Source organism: Muscardinus avellanarius (assembly GCF_963383645.1).
Source record: "Muscardinus avellanarius genome assembly, chromosome: 3".
Lineage (NCBI taxonomy): Eukaryota > Metazoa > Chordata > Mammalia > Rodentia > Gliridae > Muscardinus > Muscardinus avellanarius.
In genome coordinates this window covers 494,986-515,747 of record NC_137788.1, presented here as the reverse complement: position 1 = coordinate 515,747, position 20,762 = coordinate 494,986, and the positions used below count along the sequence as shown (strand labels likewise).

The 20,762-nt window shown below is 50.6% G+C and overlaps 1 protein-coding gene across 1 annotated transcript; it reads left to right on the top strand.

The window, feature by feature from the left end:
• Nucleotides 1–9,007: 9,007 nt before the first annotated feature.
• AURKAIP1 (aurora kinase A interacting protein 1) lies at nt 9,008–10,976 on the top strand (the record flags this gene model as incomplete). Its single annotated transcript, XM_080693148.1, has 3 exons — nt 9,008–9,059; nt 9,351–9,796; nt 10,875–10,976. 3 exons carry the CDS (start codon nt 9,008–9,010, stop codon nt 10,974–10,976), a joined length of 600 nt encoding a protein of 199 aa, XP_080549274.1.
• Nucleotides 10,977–20,762: the final 9,786 nt, after the last annotated feature.

The window sequence follows — 20,762 nt, the reverse complement described above, 5'->3', positions numbered from 1 at the left end:
GGAGGGTCTCCAGCCACTGTGGCCTCAGACCCTTCCAGGGGGCCTCCAGGAGCTGCCCTTGGACTCTGCGCAGGCACCTTGGCTCAAGTGGCCCCGTGGCTACGATTCCTTTCCGGAATGTTTTCTGGCTGGACCATGAGTGCATCTGGACCTGGAGTTGAGGGGATGGCTCCTTGTTGCCCTGGGGCAGCCTGGGGCATGGCGCACCTGTCCCAGGTGAAAGCCGTCTCAGCCGCAGCTCTGCGGACTGCACGATGGGAAAGCAGAGGCACACATCCCTGTCGGTGTGGCTTGGTGCTATTGACAAGCTGTCCCTTCGCTCCCCTACTGATAATTACGTTAAGCCAAGAAAGATGATTTTTAGAACCTTTGCCTATATTAGGTTGTACTTATGTACATATTTTGCAGTGTTTCACAATGAGAAAATGGCCTTAATAGCCCCTTATTCTCTATCCACGTTGTAAATAAACATGTGTTTAATACAAGTGAAAGCTATATATGAAAACTCAGAACTTGAATTCTGCCAACTTAAAACTTGTGTAAAGAATTCTGATTCTTAAAATGTGAGGTATTTAGGCCTGTGTTGAAAGCCGTATATTTTTATGTGCGCGATGCTGAGTGCAGGCCACCAGCTTCCCAATAGAGGTTTCCTATATATACATTTTATGTGGTTGAATAAACACAATTCTTTTCTCAGGACTTACGGGATGTTAGAGGCTTTGTGGGTTGTTCTTGTAGCACTTGAACTGTGCCCAGCTGGCTCCGCCGTCTAGGGGCGTCTGTGCGGGTGGCTGCTCCCTGCCCTCACTGGCGCGGTTCGACTTGGTGTTGCGCTCCCTCCCGCCTGCCTATAACCACTGGCTTCTTCCAGAGATGAAAGGCTGCTGGGGGGCCGGGAGGACGCTGTAGCAGAGGTATGTAGACAGCAAGTGATGCCGGAATGTTCTTGAGCTGGAAGAGTGACTTGTTGCAGTTTTTCATGTCTTAGAAAAGTTTTAATTTGAACACATTAATTAAAACATTTTATAAGCCAGGCGTGGTGGCACACGCTTGTAATCCCAGCATTTGGGAGGCTGAGACAGGAGGATTGTGGTTCGCAGCCAGCCTCAGCTAATTAGGCCCTTTGTAATTCAGAACCTGTTTCAAAATAAAAATTTAAAAATAGGGCTGGGGCTGTAGCTTGGAGATAGAATGCCCCTGGATTCCATCCCCAGTACTACAGAAAATTTTTTTATAGCTGGTGGGGTGGTGCATGCCCATAATCTCAGTAGTTAGGAGGTTGAGACAGGAGGATTGCAGGTTCGAGGACAGCCTTAGCAAGTAGTCAGACTTTAATCAACCTACCGAGGCCTGTTTCAAAAAGAAAAATCAGGCTGGGGGTGTAGCTGGGAGGTAGAATGCCCCTGGGTTCCATCCCCAGTACAATAGAAAATACATATTTTATAAATAAATTTGCAAACTCTATAAAATGACATGCTGTAACAATAAAGATATTACCAAAAATAGCACTAAGCCTGACATGGTGGCATAAGCCTATAATCCTAGTACTTAGGCTAAGACAGGCTCACAGGTTCAAGGCCAACCTCAGAACATAGTGTAGCCCTCTGATTCAGACCCTGTTTCAAAATAAAGAATAAAAAAGGTGCCAGGCATTGTGGTGCATGTTTGTAATCCCAGTACTTGTGAGGCTGAGAAAGGATCACAGGTTGGCTGACAGCCTTAGCTGCTTAGTGAGGCCGTTTGCAACTTAGTGAGACCCTGTTTCCAAATAAAATATGAAAAAATAGTTCTGAAGTTGGGTGTGGTGGTGCACGCTTGTAATCCCAGTACTTGGGAGGCTGACACAAGAGGATTGTGCAGGTTCGAAGCCAGCCTCTCCTACTTAGTAAGGGAGGCTTTCAGCAGTGTAGTGAGACCCTATTTCCACATAAAATATAAAATAGGTCTGGCAGTATGCCAGAGGTAGAAAGCCCCTGGGTTCCACTCCCAGTACTTGAGGCTGAGACAGAAGGATCGCAGGTTCACCAACAGCCTCAGCTATGTAAGTGAGGCTCTCTGCAACTTAGTGAGACCTTGTTTCAAAAATAAAGAATAGCCGGGTGTGGTGGCACATGCTTGTAATCCTAGCATTTGAGAGGCTGAGATAGGAGGATCGCTGTTTGCAGACAGCCTCAGCTACTACTTCGGCCCTTTGCAACTCAGTGAGACTCTGTTTCAAAATAAAAAATAGGGCTGCTGATGTAGCCCGAAGGTAGAATGGGTTCCAGCCCCAGTATTGCCAAAAAAAAAAAAAAAGAAAAGAAAATGTAGGGCTGGGGGTATAGCTCAGAGGTAGAATGCCCCTGGGTTCTATCCCCAGAGTCACAAAAATTTAATAATAAGGCTTGCAGTACATTTCAGAGGCAGAATGTCCCTGGATTATTACAAACAAAAAGAGAGCTATAGGCATCCTACGTAAAAATACGTTATACATCACACAGCCTCTCTTTGTGCAAAGTTTAAGAGAATGCTGTGTAAGGCAAATCACATTGATTTTGTAGGACTGACAGCTGAACTTGGGGTGGGGCTAGCTAGGAGCACGGGGCACCAGCTGTGGGCCAGCTCCACGCTCAGCTGTACTGGCACGGGGCTCATGGCCCAGGCCAAGCTGACCCCTAATGAGACTGACCATACGGTGGTGCACCTCAGCCGACAAGGGTTGTGGGCTCTGGCCTGCCTGTGGGAGTTGGCTCAGCTCCCTCATTCTGAGGAGGATCCGTGCAGCATGGGGTACAGGGACCTCGGCTGCTGTGTCTGTTCATACACTGGCCATTCAAGACCTGGCTTGGCCACGGGTGTACTGGGGTATGCTGGTTCGGCAGGGTGTGTAAAGGCTCAGAGAGTGGCCCTGTGGCCACACAACCACGTCTGATGAGCCACTGTCTGCCCATCACTGTTTACAGTACTCAGCCTTAGGGCGTGAGTAAGTGAACAACAAGGAAGCCTACTCCTGCGATCCCAGTACTTGGGAGGCTGAGACAGGAAGACCACAGGTTCAAGGACAGCCTTAGCAGTAGTGAGAGCAACCCAGGGAGACTCTTTCCAAAACAAAAAATAAAAGGCTGGGGCTGTAGCTCAGAAGTAGAACGCCCCTGGTCTCAATCCCTAATACACACAGAAAAAAAGAAAGTGATAAGTATTTCTCTTAACTATTAAATATGGCTGTGAGCCTGTAGTACCATTATCTGGGAGGCTGAGACAGGATAAGTAGGTTCAAAGCTCCTCCTGTCCCAGCCTCCCAAGTACTGAGATTACAAGCATGTTCCACCACACCTGGCCCTATCTTTATTTATTTATTTTATTTTAATTTTTTGCGGGTGTGGGGATGGAGCCCAGGTACATTCGACCTCTGAGTTGCACCCCCAGCCCTATTTTTTATTCTTTATTTTGAAACCGGGTCTGAGTTGCAAGGGGCCTAAGTAGCTGAGGCTGTCCCCGAACCACGATCCTCCTGTCTCAACCTCCTGAATGCTGGGATTACAAGCGTGCGTCACCACGCCTGGCCCTATTTTATTTTTCATTCAGGAAAAAAGTCTTAAGGTGCTAAGGTGATGGTGCTGCAAGCTTCACTGAGTTGCTGAGGCTGGTTTTGAACCTGTGACCCTGTGGGGTTATAGGCATGTACCACCACATCTGTATTTTTGGTATTTTGGTACTGGGGATGGAACCCAGGGGCACTCTACCTTTGAGGTACACTCCCAGCCCTATTTTTTTATTCTTTATTTTGAAACAGAGTCTGGCTAAGTTACTGCACGTTGACCTTGAATGCACACTCCTGTCTCAGCCTCCCAAGTTCTGGAATTACAGGTGTGTCCCACCAAACCTGGATAAAAATTTTCAAAACCCAACAGACAGCTCTATCATGCTGAGATCTGACAATAAGCTGGCTCCAGCTCCCATGCTAGGCCCAGACAAGTGGGTGCCCTGCCTCATTCCTGCTGTCTGTGGCCTCAGACTCCAGGCTGCAGCTAAGTTTATATTGTCCTCACCTTCAACCCAGAGATGTAAAAGTTCTGTGTGTGTGTGTGTGTGTGTGTGTGTGTGTGTGTGTGTGTTATTGAGAATTGAACCCAGGGGCAATATACCTCTGAGCTGCAACAATTTTCTTTTATTCTTGTTTTTTTCTTTTTTGTGGTACTGGGGGTGAAACCCAGGGGGTTTTCTACCTCTGGGCTACACTCCCAGACCAATTTTATACCTTTTTTGGAAACAGGGTCTCACTAAGTTGCTGAGGGCCTCACTAAGTAGCCAAGGCTGGCTTTGAACCTGTGCGATCCTCCTGTCTCAGCCTCCCAAACGCTGGGATTACAAGGGTGCGCCACCACGCCCAGCTATTCATTTTGAAACAGGATCTCAGTAAGTTGTAAAGGGCCTCACTAAGTAGTAGCTGAGGCTGTCTGTGAACCATGATCCTTCTGTCTCAGCCTCCCAAATGCTGGAATTACAAGCGTGCGCCACCATGCCCAGTTCATTTCTAAACTTTTTGAAGAAAATCTTTTGTGGTGGCAAATGAGTATTTTGGGGGGAACAAATATATACGATAGTTGTGTTTGATTGAGAGACTGGAGGTTTCCTTCAGGCTCAGAGGTAGAATGCCGCTAGGGTCAATCCCCAGTACCACAAAAAACAATGAGTCAAGATGGGTATGGTGGCGCATGCTTGCAATGCCAGTACTTGGAAGGCTGAGACAACAGGATCGCAGGTTCACGACCAGCTTCAGCTGCTTAGGCCCTCTGCAACTTAGATCCTGTTTCAAAATAAAAATAAAAGGCGGGGAGCTGGGAGTATAGCTTGGAGGTAGAATGCCCTTGGGTTCAAACCCCAGTACTGTCAAAACAAAACAATTGCAGGGGAGCCCTGCTTGGTGGTACATGCATTTGGGAGGTTGAGAGAGAAGGATCACAGTTTGCAGACAGCCTCAGCTACTTAGTGAGGCCCTCTGCAACTCAATGAGACCCTGTTTCAAAATAAAGAATAAAAAATTGTGCAGGGGGTGTAGCTCGAAGGTCTGGGTTCCATCCCCAGACCCGCAAAAAAAAAAAACACCACCAACAACTGCAGGGCGTGGTGGCGCACTCTTGTAATCCCAGCATTTGGGAGGCCAACCCAGAGGATTGGGGTTTGCAGGCAGCTCGGCTACTTCATGAGGCCCTTCGCAACTCAGTGAGACCCTGTTTCAAATAAAGAATACATAGCTGGGCCTGGTGGCGCACGCTTGTAATCCCTGGGTTTGGAAGGCTGAGACAGGAGGATCAAGCAGGTTTGAAGCCAGCCTCAGATGGCTTAAGAGACCCTGTTTCTAAATAAAATATAAAATAGGTCTGGGAGTGTAGCCCGGAGGTAGAAGGCCCCTCCCTGGGTTCCATCCCCAGTACCACGGGAAAAAAAAAAAAATTCAAATAAATACAAAATAGAGCTGGGGGCGTGGCTCGGAACTGTGTTCCATCCCCCAGGACCGCAAACAGAACAAAACAAAAGAGAGCCAAAAAAAGCAGCTGTGAGTCAGCTGGTGTGGTGGGGCCTGCCTGTAATCCCAGTTGTTTTCTTTTCAGGTCTGGGGAGGGAATCCAGGGGCATTCGACCTCCGCTACATCCTTTGCCCAATTTTTTATTCTTTATTTTGAGACAGGGTCTCACTGAGTAGCTGAGGCTGTCGCAAACCGCGATCCTCCAGTCTCAGCCTTCCCAATGCTGGGATTACAAGAGTGCGCCACCATGCCCGGCTATAATCCCAGTTCTTGGGAGACTAAGACAGGAGGATTGCAAGTTCGAATCTGACCTCAGCAAATTAGGCTCTCAGCAATTTAGTGAGGCCCTGCTAAGTAAAACAGTCAGGGGCTGTAACTCAGAGGCAGAGTGACCCTATCAATCCCCACCTGAAAAACAAAACAAAACAGCCCTAGAGCCCACTTGCATGGATTTCCTGCCATTCAGGAGGCTGAGGCAGAAGGCTCTCAAAATCAGGCCGCACGCTTGTAATCCCGGCGCTTGGGAGGCTGAGACAGGAGGATCGCACAGGTTCGAAGCCAGCCTCAGCTACTGAGTGAGGCTCTCAGCAACTTAGTGAGACCCTGTTTCCAAATAAAGTATAGGTGTGGGAGTATAGCCCGGAGGTAGAAAGCCTCTGGGTTCCACCCCAGTACCACCAAAAAAAAAAAAAAAAGATCTTGTCTCAAAATAGAAAAGGCTAAACTGGGGGCACACGCTTTGTAAGCCCAGCATTTCGGAGGCAGAGGCAGGAGGGTGGTTCGCAGACAGCCTCAGCTACTTGGGTCCTTTGCAACTCAGTGAGACCCTGTTTCAAAATAAAGAATACAAAATGTGCTCATGTTGGAAAATTGCTTTGTTCTTAAATTTCCAAAATGTACAAAGTAGTCAGGGCCGGGGTGCCCCCTGGGAGGGGAGGCAGCTGTTACAGTGCGGAGCCCCCCTCTCTGCCTTTCCTCCTAACGATTAACGTTATGGTTTGGGAGAATATGGTTGTGGGGAAACTGTTCCCCAGGGACCCCTGCTAGGGTCCTGGACACACTTTCCCCCAACCCGTAACAAAACCCCAAACTACCAAAAACAGAAAAACCGTGGGTTCTTGTCCTAAGCTAAAAATAAATATGCATAACTTGGACAGTTGTTGAAGATTTAAAGAAGTTTATTAAAAAGATAGAAATACAGAAAGTAGTTACAGCCCCATGCCAAAATGGCATGAGGGGGAGGGTGGCCCGGGGCCAACTCACCACTCCCAAGGTACAGCATGTGGACCGGACTTTTTATACCCATGACCTCCATCTTGTTTATGTAATTCTGAGTAGTGAACCTCCCTGTAAGGTACCTCCCCCAGCAAGATGTGGCAAGGTGTCTCCTTTCATGAAGGTTGACCCCTTCTACCATCTTAGCTGGCTTATCATGAAGATCTGTCTTTAGATAGAGAAAGGCCTAGTTCTCCTCTCCTGTTGACGTGTTAATTACTTTTAGGTATGTTAATTTACATTGGAATAGTTGCCTGCTTTTAGGCAGAAACCAAGTCCTTGCACAGATTTGCCCTTCACCCAATTTTTGAAATATATTAATAATCCTAGCTTTCTCAAATCTTCCTAGGCCATTCCCAATACTGGTACAATTAACCTATAGTAAAAGCCTCAGGGTCAACTGAAGTCTTAGCCCTAAAACTACATAGAGGCAACCGGTGCCTCTGTTTACCTCCTCTCCTCTGTGACCAGGCCGGGTGTAGGAAAGGTAAACTCCATGCGCCGCTCAAAGCACCCCTAGCTGATGAGCAACCAACGCTGCCCGGTACAATAGAGGCGAAGGCCAGGTAGATTCTTGGCCCCTGCACTTAGTGAGCGGCTGTCTTGGAGGCAAAGAGCCCATTGTCTTGGTAATGGAGATCCCTTCCATCCCAGCCAGCAGGCCTTTCTTGTGGAGAGGGGTGGCACCTTGGTAACCAGTCCCCCGCAGAGGCTGCTTTTGATCTTTTCCTAGGCACACAGTCAGAGCCTGTTTTGAAACGCTCTGCATTAGATGCAAGAACTCCATCACTTAGGTGAAGGAGAGGAGAGAAGGAAGCTGTCAAGCCAAGGGCTCCAGCGGCCCTGGGACTGTTGGAGCGCACCCTGGCTCTGCCCAAGCACACCCAAAAAACTGGCGACTCTGGTGTCTGAGTGGCAGGGGCACCGACTGCGTCTCCGTCACCTTTTGTGTATGTGTGCGTGTGGGGACACTGGAGATTGAGCCCAGGGGTATTCTACCTCTGAGGTACACCCCCAGCCCTACTTCCTTATTTCTGTTCTTTATTTTGAAACAGGGTCTCACTAGGTTGTGGAGGGGATCACAAACTAGCTGAGACTGCCCTCGAACCTGAAATCCTCTCATCTCAGCCTCCAAAGTACTGAGGTTAAAGTACTGAGGTTATAAACATCCCCACAACTAATTTTTTTTTCTTTTTTTTGTGGTACTGGGGGTGGAACCCAGAAGCTTTCTACCGCCGGGCTATACTCCCAGACCTGTTTTTATATTTTATCTGGAAACAGGGTTGCCGAGAGCCTCACTAAGTAGCTGAGCCTGGCTTCGAAACTGCGCGATCCTCCTGTCTCGGCCTCCCTCCCAAGTGCGGGGATTACAAGCGTGCGCCCCCACACCCGGCGCGCCCCGCTAATTTTTTTGTTTTGAGCCAGTGTCTCGCTAGGTTGTGGAGGGCCTCACTAAGTCACAGGAGCCACCCGTCTGCCGTTCCCGCCTCCTTAGAGAGCCTGGAGCGAAGAGTCAGGGAGATCCGGCCCTGCCGCCCAACACCGGATTCCGCAGGATCCTTGTCTTTCGTGTCCCAAACGCGAAGAGGAGCAGCCCGGGCACCTCGGTCGCGCGGACGTAGCCAATTGGCTCGCTGGCCTCCAGCTCCGCCCGAGGGGTCCGCACTCGCTAGCCCAGATCCGGGCGGGGCTGCGCGTGCGCAGTGGAGACGGTGGGACTACCGGAAGTGACGTTTCCTAGCTTCCGCTCGGTCAAGGCCGTGCGCATGCGCGAGGCGGGGCGGCCCGGGGACCGGAAGCTGCTGCTCTTTGGATCCCTCCGGGACCGTTTTAGGGACGGACCGGAAGTGCTCAGGGGGCGGCGTAGTGGTCAGTTCGAGGCGCGGGGGTCTGACAGCCTGGGGCGGCGTGTGCTGCGGGGTGGGGTGGGACGGCCGTGCCGGGCCGCGCTCCCGGGCTTGGGGTCCTCCGTGCCAGCGCGACGTGTCGGCTGCCCGGCGCTGGGGCTCGGGCGCCCCGGGAGGGAGAGCGGCCGTGGGAGTCGCGTTGCTCCTCGGGGGAAGGCGGGGTTTGACCTGCCTCGGGCGTTGGAGGGAGGAATGGCGTTTGAAGCCCTCCTCTCCTGGCGGGATGCGGGGATCGCGCGGCCTGGCCGGCCCCCTGACCTCAGTGCGCATGTGTGTTCTTAGCTCCTGAGCACCTGGGGCCGTCGCCTGCCGCAGACCATGTTCCTGCTGCGCCTGACTTCGCAGCTGGTCAGGGCTGTCCCCTTGGCAGGTGAGAGGCCCCGAGGGCGGGACACTTCTGGGTTAGGAATGTGAGTCTCCGCGGCCCGGCCCACCGCAGCTGTGTGGTGTTTCGCTGCTGAGGGCCGGGACCAGACCACACACTTCTGTGAACTTTCGAGTCTCACGAAGGGAACATGTGGGCGTGAGAACATTGTAGAGGTACTGGCCAGAAATACGGGGCAGGTCATTTTCCTCTGGGAGGACTTGCTGCCCAGGCTTTGGTAGTGGCGGTGCACATTTTTATTTACTAGCGGTGACTGTGCCCTCTTGTTTCATGCAGGTAGCATTTGGCCCCGGCCTATCTTGGGGGTGCTGGGCAGCCATGTCTGCCGACCCCCATACAGCTTACAGCCAGCAGGCCCTAGTAGGGCTGCCTCCTTTCCTGGAAAGGGGGCCCAGCTGGAGCTTGAGGAATTGTTGGTTCCCAGGAAGATGGCCATCAGTCCCCTGGAGAGCTGGCTGACTGCCCGCTACCTGACGCCCAGACAGGATTCTGGGGCTTCAGCTACTGCGGCTCCAGCTCAATTCTACGAGTGTCCACCTAGCCAGGTGGAGGAGGGAGCCAAGCAGGTGGGCGAGGGGATCTGGAACACACCCCAAATACAGTGCAAAAATGTGCTGAAGATCCGCCGGCGGAAGATGAACCACCACAAGTACCGCAAACTGGTCAAGAGGACGCGGTTCTTGCGGCGGAAGGTTCGAGAGGGTCGCCTAAAACGGAAGCAGGTGAGTATTCCCTTGGGCCCTGAGAGACAGAGTCATTGAGAATGGATGGCTTTTTCAAAAATTATTTGGCCTGGAGCCGGGCGTGGTGACGCTCACACAGGGAGGCGGAGAGAGGAGAGAGAGGAGGATCGGGCAAGTTTAGAAACCCTGTTTTCAATTTTTTTTTTTTTTTTTTAGGTCTGGGGATGGAACCCAGGGGCATTTGACCTCCGAGCCACATCCCCTGCCCTTTTTTTTATTCTTTATTTTGAAACCAGGACTCACTGAGTTGCAAAGGGGCTAAGTAGCTGAGGCTGTCCACGAACCACAATCCTCCAGTTTCGGCCTCCCAAATAGTGGGATTACAAGTGTGTGCCACCACGCTCAGCTCCTGTTTCAAAAAAAAAAAAAAAAATATATATATATATATATATATTAAGTCTGGGAGTGTAGCCTGGAGGTAGAAGGGTTTCCAGGAACCCCAGTACCACACACACACACACACACACACACACACACACACACACATTATTTGGGCTGGGCCTGCTGGTGCACTCTTGTAATCCCACCATTTGAGAGGCTGTGACAGGAGGATCACAAATTCCCAGCCAGCCTTAGCTACTACTTAGTGAGGCTCTTTGCAATTCATTGAGACCCTATTTCAAAATAAAGAGTAAAGCTGGGTGTAGTGGCAGCATTCAGGAGGCAGAGACCAGATGATCGCGGTTCTCGGAACAGCTTCAGCTACTTAGTGAGGCCCTCTGCAACTTAGTGAGACCCTGTCTCAAAATAAAGAATTAAAAATAGGGCTGGGGATCCCAGCATTTGGGAGGCTGAGACCGGAGGATTGAGGTTCGTGGACAGCCTCAGCTACTTAGGCCCTTTGCAACTCAGTGAGACCCTGTTTCAAAATAAAGAATAAAAAATAGGGCAGGGGCTATAGCTCGGAGGTTGAATGCCCCTGGGTTCCATCCCCAGACCCCGAAAAAAAAAAAAAATAGGGCTGGGGGTTTAGTCGGAGGTACAATGCCTCTGGGTTTCATTCCCAGTATTGCCAAAAAAAAAAATTATTTGTTGGTCACTCACTGTGCTCTTGCAGATCAAGTTTGAGAGAGACCTGAGACGCATCTGGCTGAAGGCAGGCCTGAAGGAAGCCCCTGAGGGCTGGCAGACCCCAAAGATCTACGTGAGGAACAAATGAGCCTCATCCATCTCTCCATTCCCCCCCCCCCCCCCGCTTCATTGTTGCTGGTGAACCTTTGTAATAAACGTCGGGAGGACTCCCTTTCCCAGTCAGGCCTGGAGCCTCTTTTGCCTGATATGAACTATCAGGAGGTAGAGACCACTGCCAGTCTGTCTGTTGTAGGATCCCAAAGCCTCCAGGTTGCAGATTGGCTACTCCTGCCCCATCTGCCCTCGCTGTCTGCCGGAGCCAACCGACAAAAGTATGGGTTCTGAGTAGAGGTGTGAGGATGAAGAATTCAACTCTATGAATTTGATTCTCAGGATATTTAATTTATCCTAACATGGGGGCCTCCAGCCTACTATCTCTACTGGCCGACCCCTGCTCCTGGGTCAATATCTCTACTGGTCGACAACTGCTCCTGGGTCAGTGTTCTCTATCGGGCTGACGCTGGGTTTGTTTTTCTGAGATATTTATACAGTTACGGGTCATTCAACATCCTCATGAAGCCAGGCGTGGTGGCGCACGCTTGTAATCCCAGCATTCGGGAGGCTGAGACCAGAGGATCGCGGTTTGCGGACAGCCTCAGCTACTTAGTGAGGCCCTCTGCAACTCAGTGAGACCCGGTTTCAAAATAAAGGAAAAAAAAAAACATAGGGCAGGGGGTGTAGCTCGGATGTCAATGCCCCTGGGTTCCATCCCCAGACCCGTGCAAAAAAAAAAAACAACAAAAAAACCAACATCCTCATGCTGCCACCACCAGAATATAATAAAGACCAATCCAAAGCACATATATTACAGATAGGTTAATCAGTACCCTCATGCCATCACCATCTGATAGTCTCCCAGACCTTTTACTTTGAACTTTCCATAACCCAAACCTTGTTGACTCTGGGTGAAAGACAGTCAGCTGAGTCAGAAATACTCTTTTAGGGAAAAGCCTTAATGGCTCCCCACAACTGTCCACCCTGCCTGCTGGGTCTGTGGGAATTACAGCCTCTCCAAATAAATATGCCGAACATCCTCAGGGTTGGGGAGATTGCTTAATGTATACAAAGATGGCAGAGTGCCAAGCCAGGCATGGTGGCGCATGCTTGTAATCCCAGCATCTGGGAGGCTGAGACAAGAGGTTCATGGTTCGCAGACAGCCTCAGCTAGTACCTAGGGAGGCCCTTTACAACTCAGTGAGACACTGTTTCCGAATAAAAAAATAGGGCTGGGAGCTGGGCATGGTGGCGCAAGTTTGTAATCCCTGCGCTTGGGAAGCTGAGACAGGATCGCGCAGGTTCGAAGCCAGCCTTAGCTACTTGGGCTCTCAGCAACTTAGTGAGACCCTCTTTCCAAATAAAATATAAAAATAGGCCTGGGAGTGTAGCCCAGAGGTAGAAAGGCTCTGGGTTCCACCCCCAGTACCACAAAAAATAAAAAATAATAAAAAGTAGGGCTGGGGGTGTAGCTCAGAAGTAGAATGCACCTGGGTTCCAGGTTCCATCCCCAGTACTACAAAAAAATAAAAAAGATAGCAGAGTGCCTCAAGACAGATTGGTGGGGGGGGATGAACAGGTTTGTGTTTTTTTTTTTTTTTTCCTTGTTTGGTTTTTTGTTGTTTTGTAGTACCAGAGATTGAACCAAGGGGCATTCTTTCTCTGAGCTACATCCCCAGCCCTAGTTTTTATTTTTATTTTATTTTTTGTGTGTGGTACTGGGAATGGAATCCTGTAGCCATATTTTATTTTATTTTGAAACAGTCTAAGTTGCAGATGACCTCAATAAGTTGCTGAGGCTGTTCGAGAACCTGTGTCCTCCTGTCTCAGTCTCCCAAGTACTGGGATTAAAGCGTGTGCCCCCACGACCAGCTCTATTTTTTATTCTTTACTTTGAAACAGATTCTCACTACGTTGTGAAGAGCCTCACCAAGCTGATGCTGGCTGGAAACCCGCGATCCTCCTGTTTGAGCCTCCTAAGTACTGGGATTACAAGTGTGTGCCACCATATGCGTCTTGAATAGATTGCCTTTTGTGAATGGAGGTCAGGCTCCTGGGGAGGCAAGAAATGCCTCCGTTTCCTTGGAGATGGCAGTTGTGCCCTGCAGCCCTCTGAGCTGTCCTGCCTGGACGCAGGGCCGGACATTGGCTTGGCTGTTGGCCTTCCCAGGTGTGTCTGGCTGGGAACCTGGCCTCTCGTAGGCTCCTCAGCAAGTATCCTTGGTAGGATGGGGCTGAGAGGAAAGGGGACCTGGAGGACCCCTGAGCTGCATCCGCACGGAGGAGGCATGGAGCAGCGGGATGGGTCAGAGTGCCCAGATACTGTGGGCCTTCTCATCAGCCTTACCCCCTGAGCCCTGGCATCCGAGTGAGGCATTGGCACACAGGCATCCCTCTTTCCTGGGCTGTGGACTGAGGGCCTCAGGCTGCAGCCTTCTCCATTCTCTCTCTGTGTCTGGACTGGGCCACCTCTTGCCAGGACTGTCAGGACTTCTTGATTTTTGGCAGAGACATGTCTGGGGCTTGGGCTTAAGTGCTTGCAAACTCTGGTCTCAAGAGGCATGAGCGCTGGGCGTGGTGGGCACGCTTGTCATCCCAGCATTCGGGAGGTTGAGACGAGGATCGCGGTTCACAGATGGCCTCAGCTGCTTAGGCCCTCTGCAACTTGAGACCCTGTCTCAAAGAATTAAAAAAATAGGACGGGGGTGGAGCTTGGAGGTTTAATGCACCTGGGTTCCATCCCCAGAACCGCAAAAATAAAGTATGAGGAGAGCCAGGTGGGGTGGCACATGCTTGTAATCCCAGTACTTGGGAGGCTGAGACAGGAGGATGCGGGTTCACAGCTAGCTTCAGCTACCATAGCTTGGAGGTAGAATGCCCCTGGGTTCAATCTCCCAACCACACACATACACACACACACACACACACACACACACACACACAATGAGCTTGAGCAGCCCCCTGAAGTTTCTAGGGGAAAACAAATGTGCATATAACCCCACATTACTCCAGGAGCCGGGTGGACCCTGTCCTGTACATGTGACCAGGGATAAATAGATTTCCAAACAGCAAGGTCAATCCAGGACGGCGTCTGGCAGCCCTGGGCTTTGAAGAGGATGAGGTGCACTGGCCTGGGAGGCTTGAGGACCTGTGGGTAGTGTGCTACCTTGGTGACCACAAGGGGGCAGCAGCTGGACTCCTGGCAGCCACTAGAGCTGGGCTGAGGACCAGAACAGCTGGCAGGAAGCTCCCTGCTGGACCCCAGCAGGGGTCACTGGCACCCTTCCTGGGCCTGGCTTTTCACTCTGTGAATGGGGCTGGGGTCCTGGGGCATGGGGATCAGCAGTAGAGCCTCCCCTGGGCAAAGCGAGGCATGCCTCTCAGAGCCAAGCCTGGCCAGCCGAGCCTTCTGGCACACTCTGCCTGTCACTGGTGCTCCTGGCTGCCGCCCATCGTTGCTGAGCAGCTGCTCCTGGTATTTCCTTCTAGCCCTGCCACAGAAGCTGCCCTGTGGCTCACCCCACCCTTCCCTGGTGTGGGAAGAGAAGTGGGGTGCTGAGTTGAGCTGTCTGGAGCCTGAGCCTCAAGCTTGGCAGGTTGGCCGCTGTGGGAGTGGCAGGCCCAGCCCCTGCACTAGCCGTCTCTATACCACCATGCGGGCTGCCATGGACCGGAGCAGGCTCCAGGAGGCCATCCCGGGCTTACAACCCTCCGGGGCAGTTGCTCTTAGCTGGGCCTCCAGTCACATCTGGAGGCATTTTTGGTTGTCACCATGGGGAATAGAGCCCAGGAACTCTGCCGAATCCCTAGAAGACACGGGATACTCTTCCACAAAGTGGACCCCAAATGTCCCTAGTACTACGAGTGGGAGCTCTGCTCACAGGTAGCCTTGCTGGGTCAACACCTGGGCCAGTCCAGTCCCACTTAGCTGCCACCCTGGCCTGGAGCAGGGCCAGGGCTGCAGAGCTCGCTCTGCCTGTGGCTTGGAAGCCCTTGTGTTCTGGCCATAGACTCAATAGACAATTTGGGGGTTTTATTTTTATCTCTGCAGCTCCTCCCTGGCCAAGAGAGGCTGTCTTCTGTTCCCTGTGGGGCCTTCACCCCCGCCCAGGCTTGTGTGACGTGTGGCCCCTTCTCCCTGCTGGCTTCTCTGATCTGGGGAGAGGCCAGGTGGGGGCTGGCTGGGCAGGCTGTGTGAAAGTCTGGCTCTGAATGGCCCCCAGTAGTCGTAGCAGTAGGCGGGCATGGGATCCAGCAGGGCTGGTGAGGGTGACTTGGGGAGACTCAGCACAGGGCTGGGAGCCAGCATCTGCCACAATAGTGGCACATCTCCATGGCTCCGCGCACACCCACCCTGTATGGCCAGTGGCTAGTGAGTACTGCCTGGCTGCAGTGCGGTGCTCCCCCGTCCTCCCCTCCTGGAGCCGCCAGAGGGCAAGACACCAGTGTAGAGGCCTCATCCCGCCCTCTGGAGCCTACAGCTGGAGGGGACGGCGGAGCCTGGGAGAAAGTGAAGGATGCTGACCTGGGAGGTGGGAGCCGGAAGGACAGCACTGCTCCTAGCACAGCGGGGGCCCTGCCTGGGTTCTGAGCCTCTCCTGACCTGCCGGGCAGCCCCAACATGGGGTGCCTCGGCAGGGTCACTTCAGAGCTGGGGTGGGGGCTGGGCATACCCCACACCACGGCACAGCTGCCCTGGCAGGGCTCTGGGAGCTCCTGCCTCCCAGTATGGCTACCTCAGTTAAATCTTGTTCCCTCAGACTCACCCTCTGGACACCCTGTCTCTGTGCAGGCCCACCCGGGCTGCCCTGGCCTCTCCCTGCTCATGGGCCCTGGTCCTCAGGCACCTGTCTCTGGGTACTTTGTTTCCTGAAGTCACATCTGATGGCAGTGTGGTGAGGTATGTTGTGTGTTAATGGCAGTGGAGCTGTCTGTGGTGGCCCGAGACAGGCAGGATGGTGGCAGGGTCAAGGCCACCCTGGGCAACTTAGATTAGACCCCGTTTCTTTTTTATTTATTTTTGTTTATGGTACTGGGGATGAAATCCAGGACTACATCCCCAGCCCTAGTTTTTATTCTTGATTTTAAAACAGGATCTCACTACCGGAGCCAGCCAGCAAAATTACGGGTTCTGAAGAAAGGCAGAGGATGAAGAGGATGAAGAATTCAACTCTTAGAATTTGATTCAAAGAATATTTAATTCTAATGTGGGGGGACTGCCAGCCTACTATCTCTACTGGCCGAGCCCTGCTTCTGGGTCAACGTCTCTACTGGTCGACCTACTGGCCAATGCCTACTTCTGGGTCAATATCATCTCTCCTGGCCTCTCCACTCCTGGGGTATTTATACAGTTACAGGTCAACCAACATCCTCGTGCTGTCACCACCAGAATACAATAGAGACCAATCCAAAGCACATACATTACAGGTAGGTTAATCGGTACCCTCGTGCCATCACCACCTGATCTTCTCCCAGACCTTTTACTTTGAACTTTCCATGACCCCAAACCTTGTTGACTCTGGGCAAAGGACTTTCAGCTGAGTCAGAAATACTCTTTTAGGGGAAAACCTTAATGGCTTCCCACATCTCACTAAGTTGCGGAGGGCCTCCCTAAGTAGCTGAGGCTGTCTGCGAACTGTGATCCTTCTGTCTCAGCCTCCCGAATGCTGGGATTACAAGCGTGCGCCACCAGGCCCAGCTTCGATTCTTTTTTTTCTCCTCCTTTGTCCTCCTCCTCCTCCTCCTCCTCCTCCTCCTCCTCCTCCTCCTCCTCCTCCTCCTCTCTTTTATTGTACTGGATATTGAACCCAGGGGCATTTCAACCTCTGAGCTACACCCTCAGCTCTATTTATTTATTTGTTTATTTATTTATATTTTTATTTTCTTGTGGTACTGAAGATTGAACTCAGGGACATTCTACCTCTGAGCGACACCCCTAGCCCTATTTAGTTATTTATTTTTGTGGTACTGGTGATGGAACCCAGGGGCATTCTACTGCTGAGCTACACCCCCAGCCCTTTTAACTTATTATTTATTTATTTATTTAATTTTTTATTTTTTAGTGGTACTGGGAGTGGAACCCAGAGGCTTTCTACCTCCGGGCTATACTCCCAGACCTTTTTTTATATTTTATTTGGAAACAGGGTCTCACTAAGTTGCTGAAAGCCTCACTAAGTAGCTGAGGCTGGCTTCAAACCTATGTGATCCTCCTGTCTCAACCTCCCAAGCGCGGGGATTACAAGCGTGCGCCACCACGCCTGGCTATTTTTATTTTCTTGTGGTACTGGTGATGGAACCCAGGGGCATTCTACCGCTGAGTTATACCCCCAGCCCCTTTTTTTTTTTGCAGTACTGGGGATAGAACCCAGGAACATTGTACCTCTGAGCTACATGCCCAGCCCTATTTTTTAGTCTCTTTATTGTTGAAACAGGGTCTCACTGAGTCGGCCTCCCAAGTACTGGGATGGCAAGTGTGCGCCACCACGCCTGGCTACGACTCCATATTTTAACCACCTCATCATAGTTTTGAGTGTTCTGTGTGCATGAAGCCCTCCTGGGGAGGGAAAACAAAGGAGTGCAGGGCCTTTTTAGGACTGGACTGTGCTCCGGGGCCATGCTCCCCACTAGTGAGCACCTCACACTCAGGTGCGGAGACTACAGTGTGTCTGACGCTGGCTGTATTTGTCGTACTAGGGATGGAACTCAGGGCTTCTACCTTGGTGCTATACCCCCAAACTGACTTTATTTTTTATTTGATAAACAGGGTTTGGCTCAGTTTCTGAGAGCCTTAATAAGTTGCTTAAGCTGGCTGCAAACCTGCAATTCTCTGGTCTCAGCCTACCAAGTACTGGGATTACAAGTGTGCATTACCACTCCTGACATTTTTTTTTCCTGTGTGTGTGGTACTGGATTTAAACCCAGAGACATTCGACCTCCAAGCCACACCCCTTGCCCTATTTTTTATTCTTTATTTAGAAACTGGTCTCACTGAGTTGTGGAGGGTCTCACTAAGTAGCTGAGGCTGTCTGCGAACCATGATCCTCCAGTCTCAGCCTCCTGAATACTTGGATTACAAGTGCTGCCACACGGCTTTTTTTTTCTTTTTCTTTTTCTTTGGTGGTACTGGGGTTCCTGGAAACCCTTCTACCTCCGGGTTACACTCCCAGACCTATTTTGTATTTTTTATTTGGAAATAGGGTCTTGCTAGGTTGATGAGAGTCTCGTTACTTGCTGAGGCTGGTCTCAAACCTGAGATTACAGATGTGAGCCACCAGGCCCATTTTTGTCTGTCAGTCCAGTCACTCCTGTAGGTGGGTAACAGGGCTGACATGAGCTCACTTGTCATTCCAGTGACATTTAAGACCCTGTTTCTTTTCTTTCTTCTCTTTTCTCTTTCTTTCTTTCTTTCTTTTTTTTGTGGTACTGGGTGGAACCCAGAGGCTTTCTACCTCCGGACTATACTCCCAGACCCATTTTATATTTTATTTGGAAACAGGGTCTCATTAAGTTGCTGAGAGCCTCACTAAGTAGCTGAGGCTGGCTTTGAACCTGTGCGATCCTCCTGTCTCAGCCTCCCAAGCGCGGGGATACAAGCGTGCGCCATCACACCCGGCTTTTTTTTTTTTTTTTTGAGGTGGGGATGGAACCCAGGGGCATTCTACCTCCAAGCGACATCCCCAGTCATATTTTTATTTATTTATTTATTTATTTATTTATTTATTTATTTATTTATTTATTTTATTTTTAGTGGTACTGGATGTGGAACCCAGAGGCTTTCTACCTCTGGGTTATACTCCCAGACTTATTTTATATTATATTTTATTTTTTATTTTTTTGTGAGTTTGGGGATGGAACCCAGGGACATTCGACCTCTGAGCTATACCCCCTGCCTTATTTGTTATTCTTTTTTTGAAACAGGGTTTCACTAAATTGCAGAGGGCCTCACTAAGTAGCCGAGGCTGGCTTCAAACCTGCACGATTCTCTTGCCTCAGCCTCCCAAGCGCAGGGATTACAAGCGTGCGCCACCACGCCTGCCTCCAGTCCTTTTTTTTTTTTTTTCGGGTTTGGGGATGGAAACCAGGGGCATTCTATCTTCGAGCTACACCCCCTGCCCTATTTTTTATTCTTTATTTTGAAACAGGGTCTCACTAAATTGCAGAGAGCCTCACTAATTAGCTGAGGCTGTCCGCAAACCGCAATCCTCCAGTCTTAGCCTCCCAAATGCTGGGATTACAAGCGTGCACCACCATGCCCGGTTTCTATTTTATATTTTATTTGGAAACAGGGTCTCACTAAGTTGTTGAGAGCCTCACTAAGTAGCTGAGGCTGGCTTTGAACCTGCGTGATTCTCCCGTCTCAGCCTCCCAAGTGCAGGGATTACAAGCATGAGCCACCACACCAGGAGCATTCTATCTCCGAGCTACACTTCCAATCCTATTTTTTATTCTTTATTTTGAAACAGGGTCTCACTAAATTGCGAGGGCCTCACTAAGTAGCTGAGGCTGTCCGGGAATCGTAATCCTCTGGTCTCAGCTTCCCAAATGCTGGGATTACAAGCATGCACCACCATGCCCAGCTAAGTCCCTGTTTCAAAATAATAAATCAAGCCAGGCCTAGTGGTGCACGCTTGAAATCCCAGCATTCAGGAGGCTGTGACTGAGGATCATGGTTCATGGATAGCCTCAGCTACTTAGTGAGGCCTTCTGCCACTTAGTGAGACCTCAAAAGTAAAGAATAAAAAGTAGAGCTGGGGGCATAGCTTGGAGGTAGAATGCCCCTGGGTTCTAGCCCCAGTACCGCAAAAAAAAAAAAAATAAAAAAAAAAAATAAATAAATAAATAAATAAATTAAAAGGGTAGCCAGGCATGGAGCCACATGCTTGCAATCTCAGTACTCAGGAGGCTAAGACAGGAGAATCTCGTGTTCACGGCCAGTTTCAGCTACTTAAGCCCTCCTCAACTTAGTGGGACCCTATTTCAAAATAAAGAATAAAAAATAGGGCTGCAGGTGTAGCTCAGAGGTAGAATGCCCCTGGGTTCAAAGCCTAGTACTGAAAAAGAGATCAAAAGGGCAAAGTGTGGTGGCACATGCCTATAATCCAAGTACTTGGGAGGCTAAGGCAGGATGATCACAGGTTTGAGGCCAGCCTCAGCTACTTACTGAGACCCTCAGCAACTTAGCAGATTCTGTTTCCAAATTAAAAAGAGAAGGGGGCCAGGGATGTCGCTCAGAGGCAGGATGTCTTTGGGTTCAATCCCCGTAAATAACACATACTTAGCCTGGTGGCATACACCTCTGATTTTAGTACTTGGGAGGCTGAGACAGGAGGATGGTGATTTAAGACAAGCCTGAGCAACTTAGCATGACCTTGTTTCAAAATAAATAAGATGGGCCAGCTGAGCGTGGTGGCGCACGCTTGTAATCCAGGCATTTAGGAGGCTGGGACAAGAGGATCGAGCTTCGAGGACCGCCTCTGCTACTTAGTGAGGCCTTTTGCAACTCAGTGAGACCCTGTTTCTAAATAAAGAGGTAGAATACCCATGGGTTCAATCCCTAGTACCACGCACATAAAAAAAGAGAAGAAGAAGAAGAAGAAGAAGAAGAAGAGGAGGAGGAGGAGGAGGAGGAGGAGGAGGAGGAGGAGGAGGAGGAGGAGGAGGAGGAGATAGAGCTAGGATAGCCAGGCATGGTGGTGCACGCTCCTAATCCCCGTGCTTGGGCGGCGGAAGCAGAGACAGGAGGATCGCGCAGGTTCGAAGCCAGCTGCGCTGGCTTAAGAGACCCTGTTTCCAAAAAAAAAAAAGTATAAAATAGGTCTGG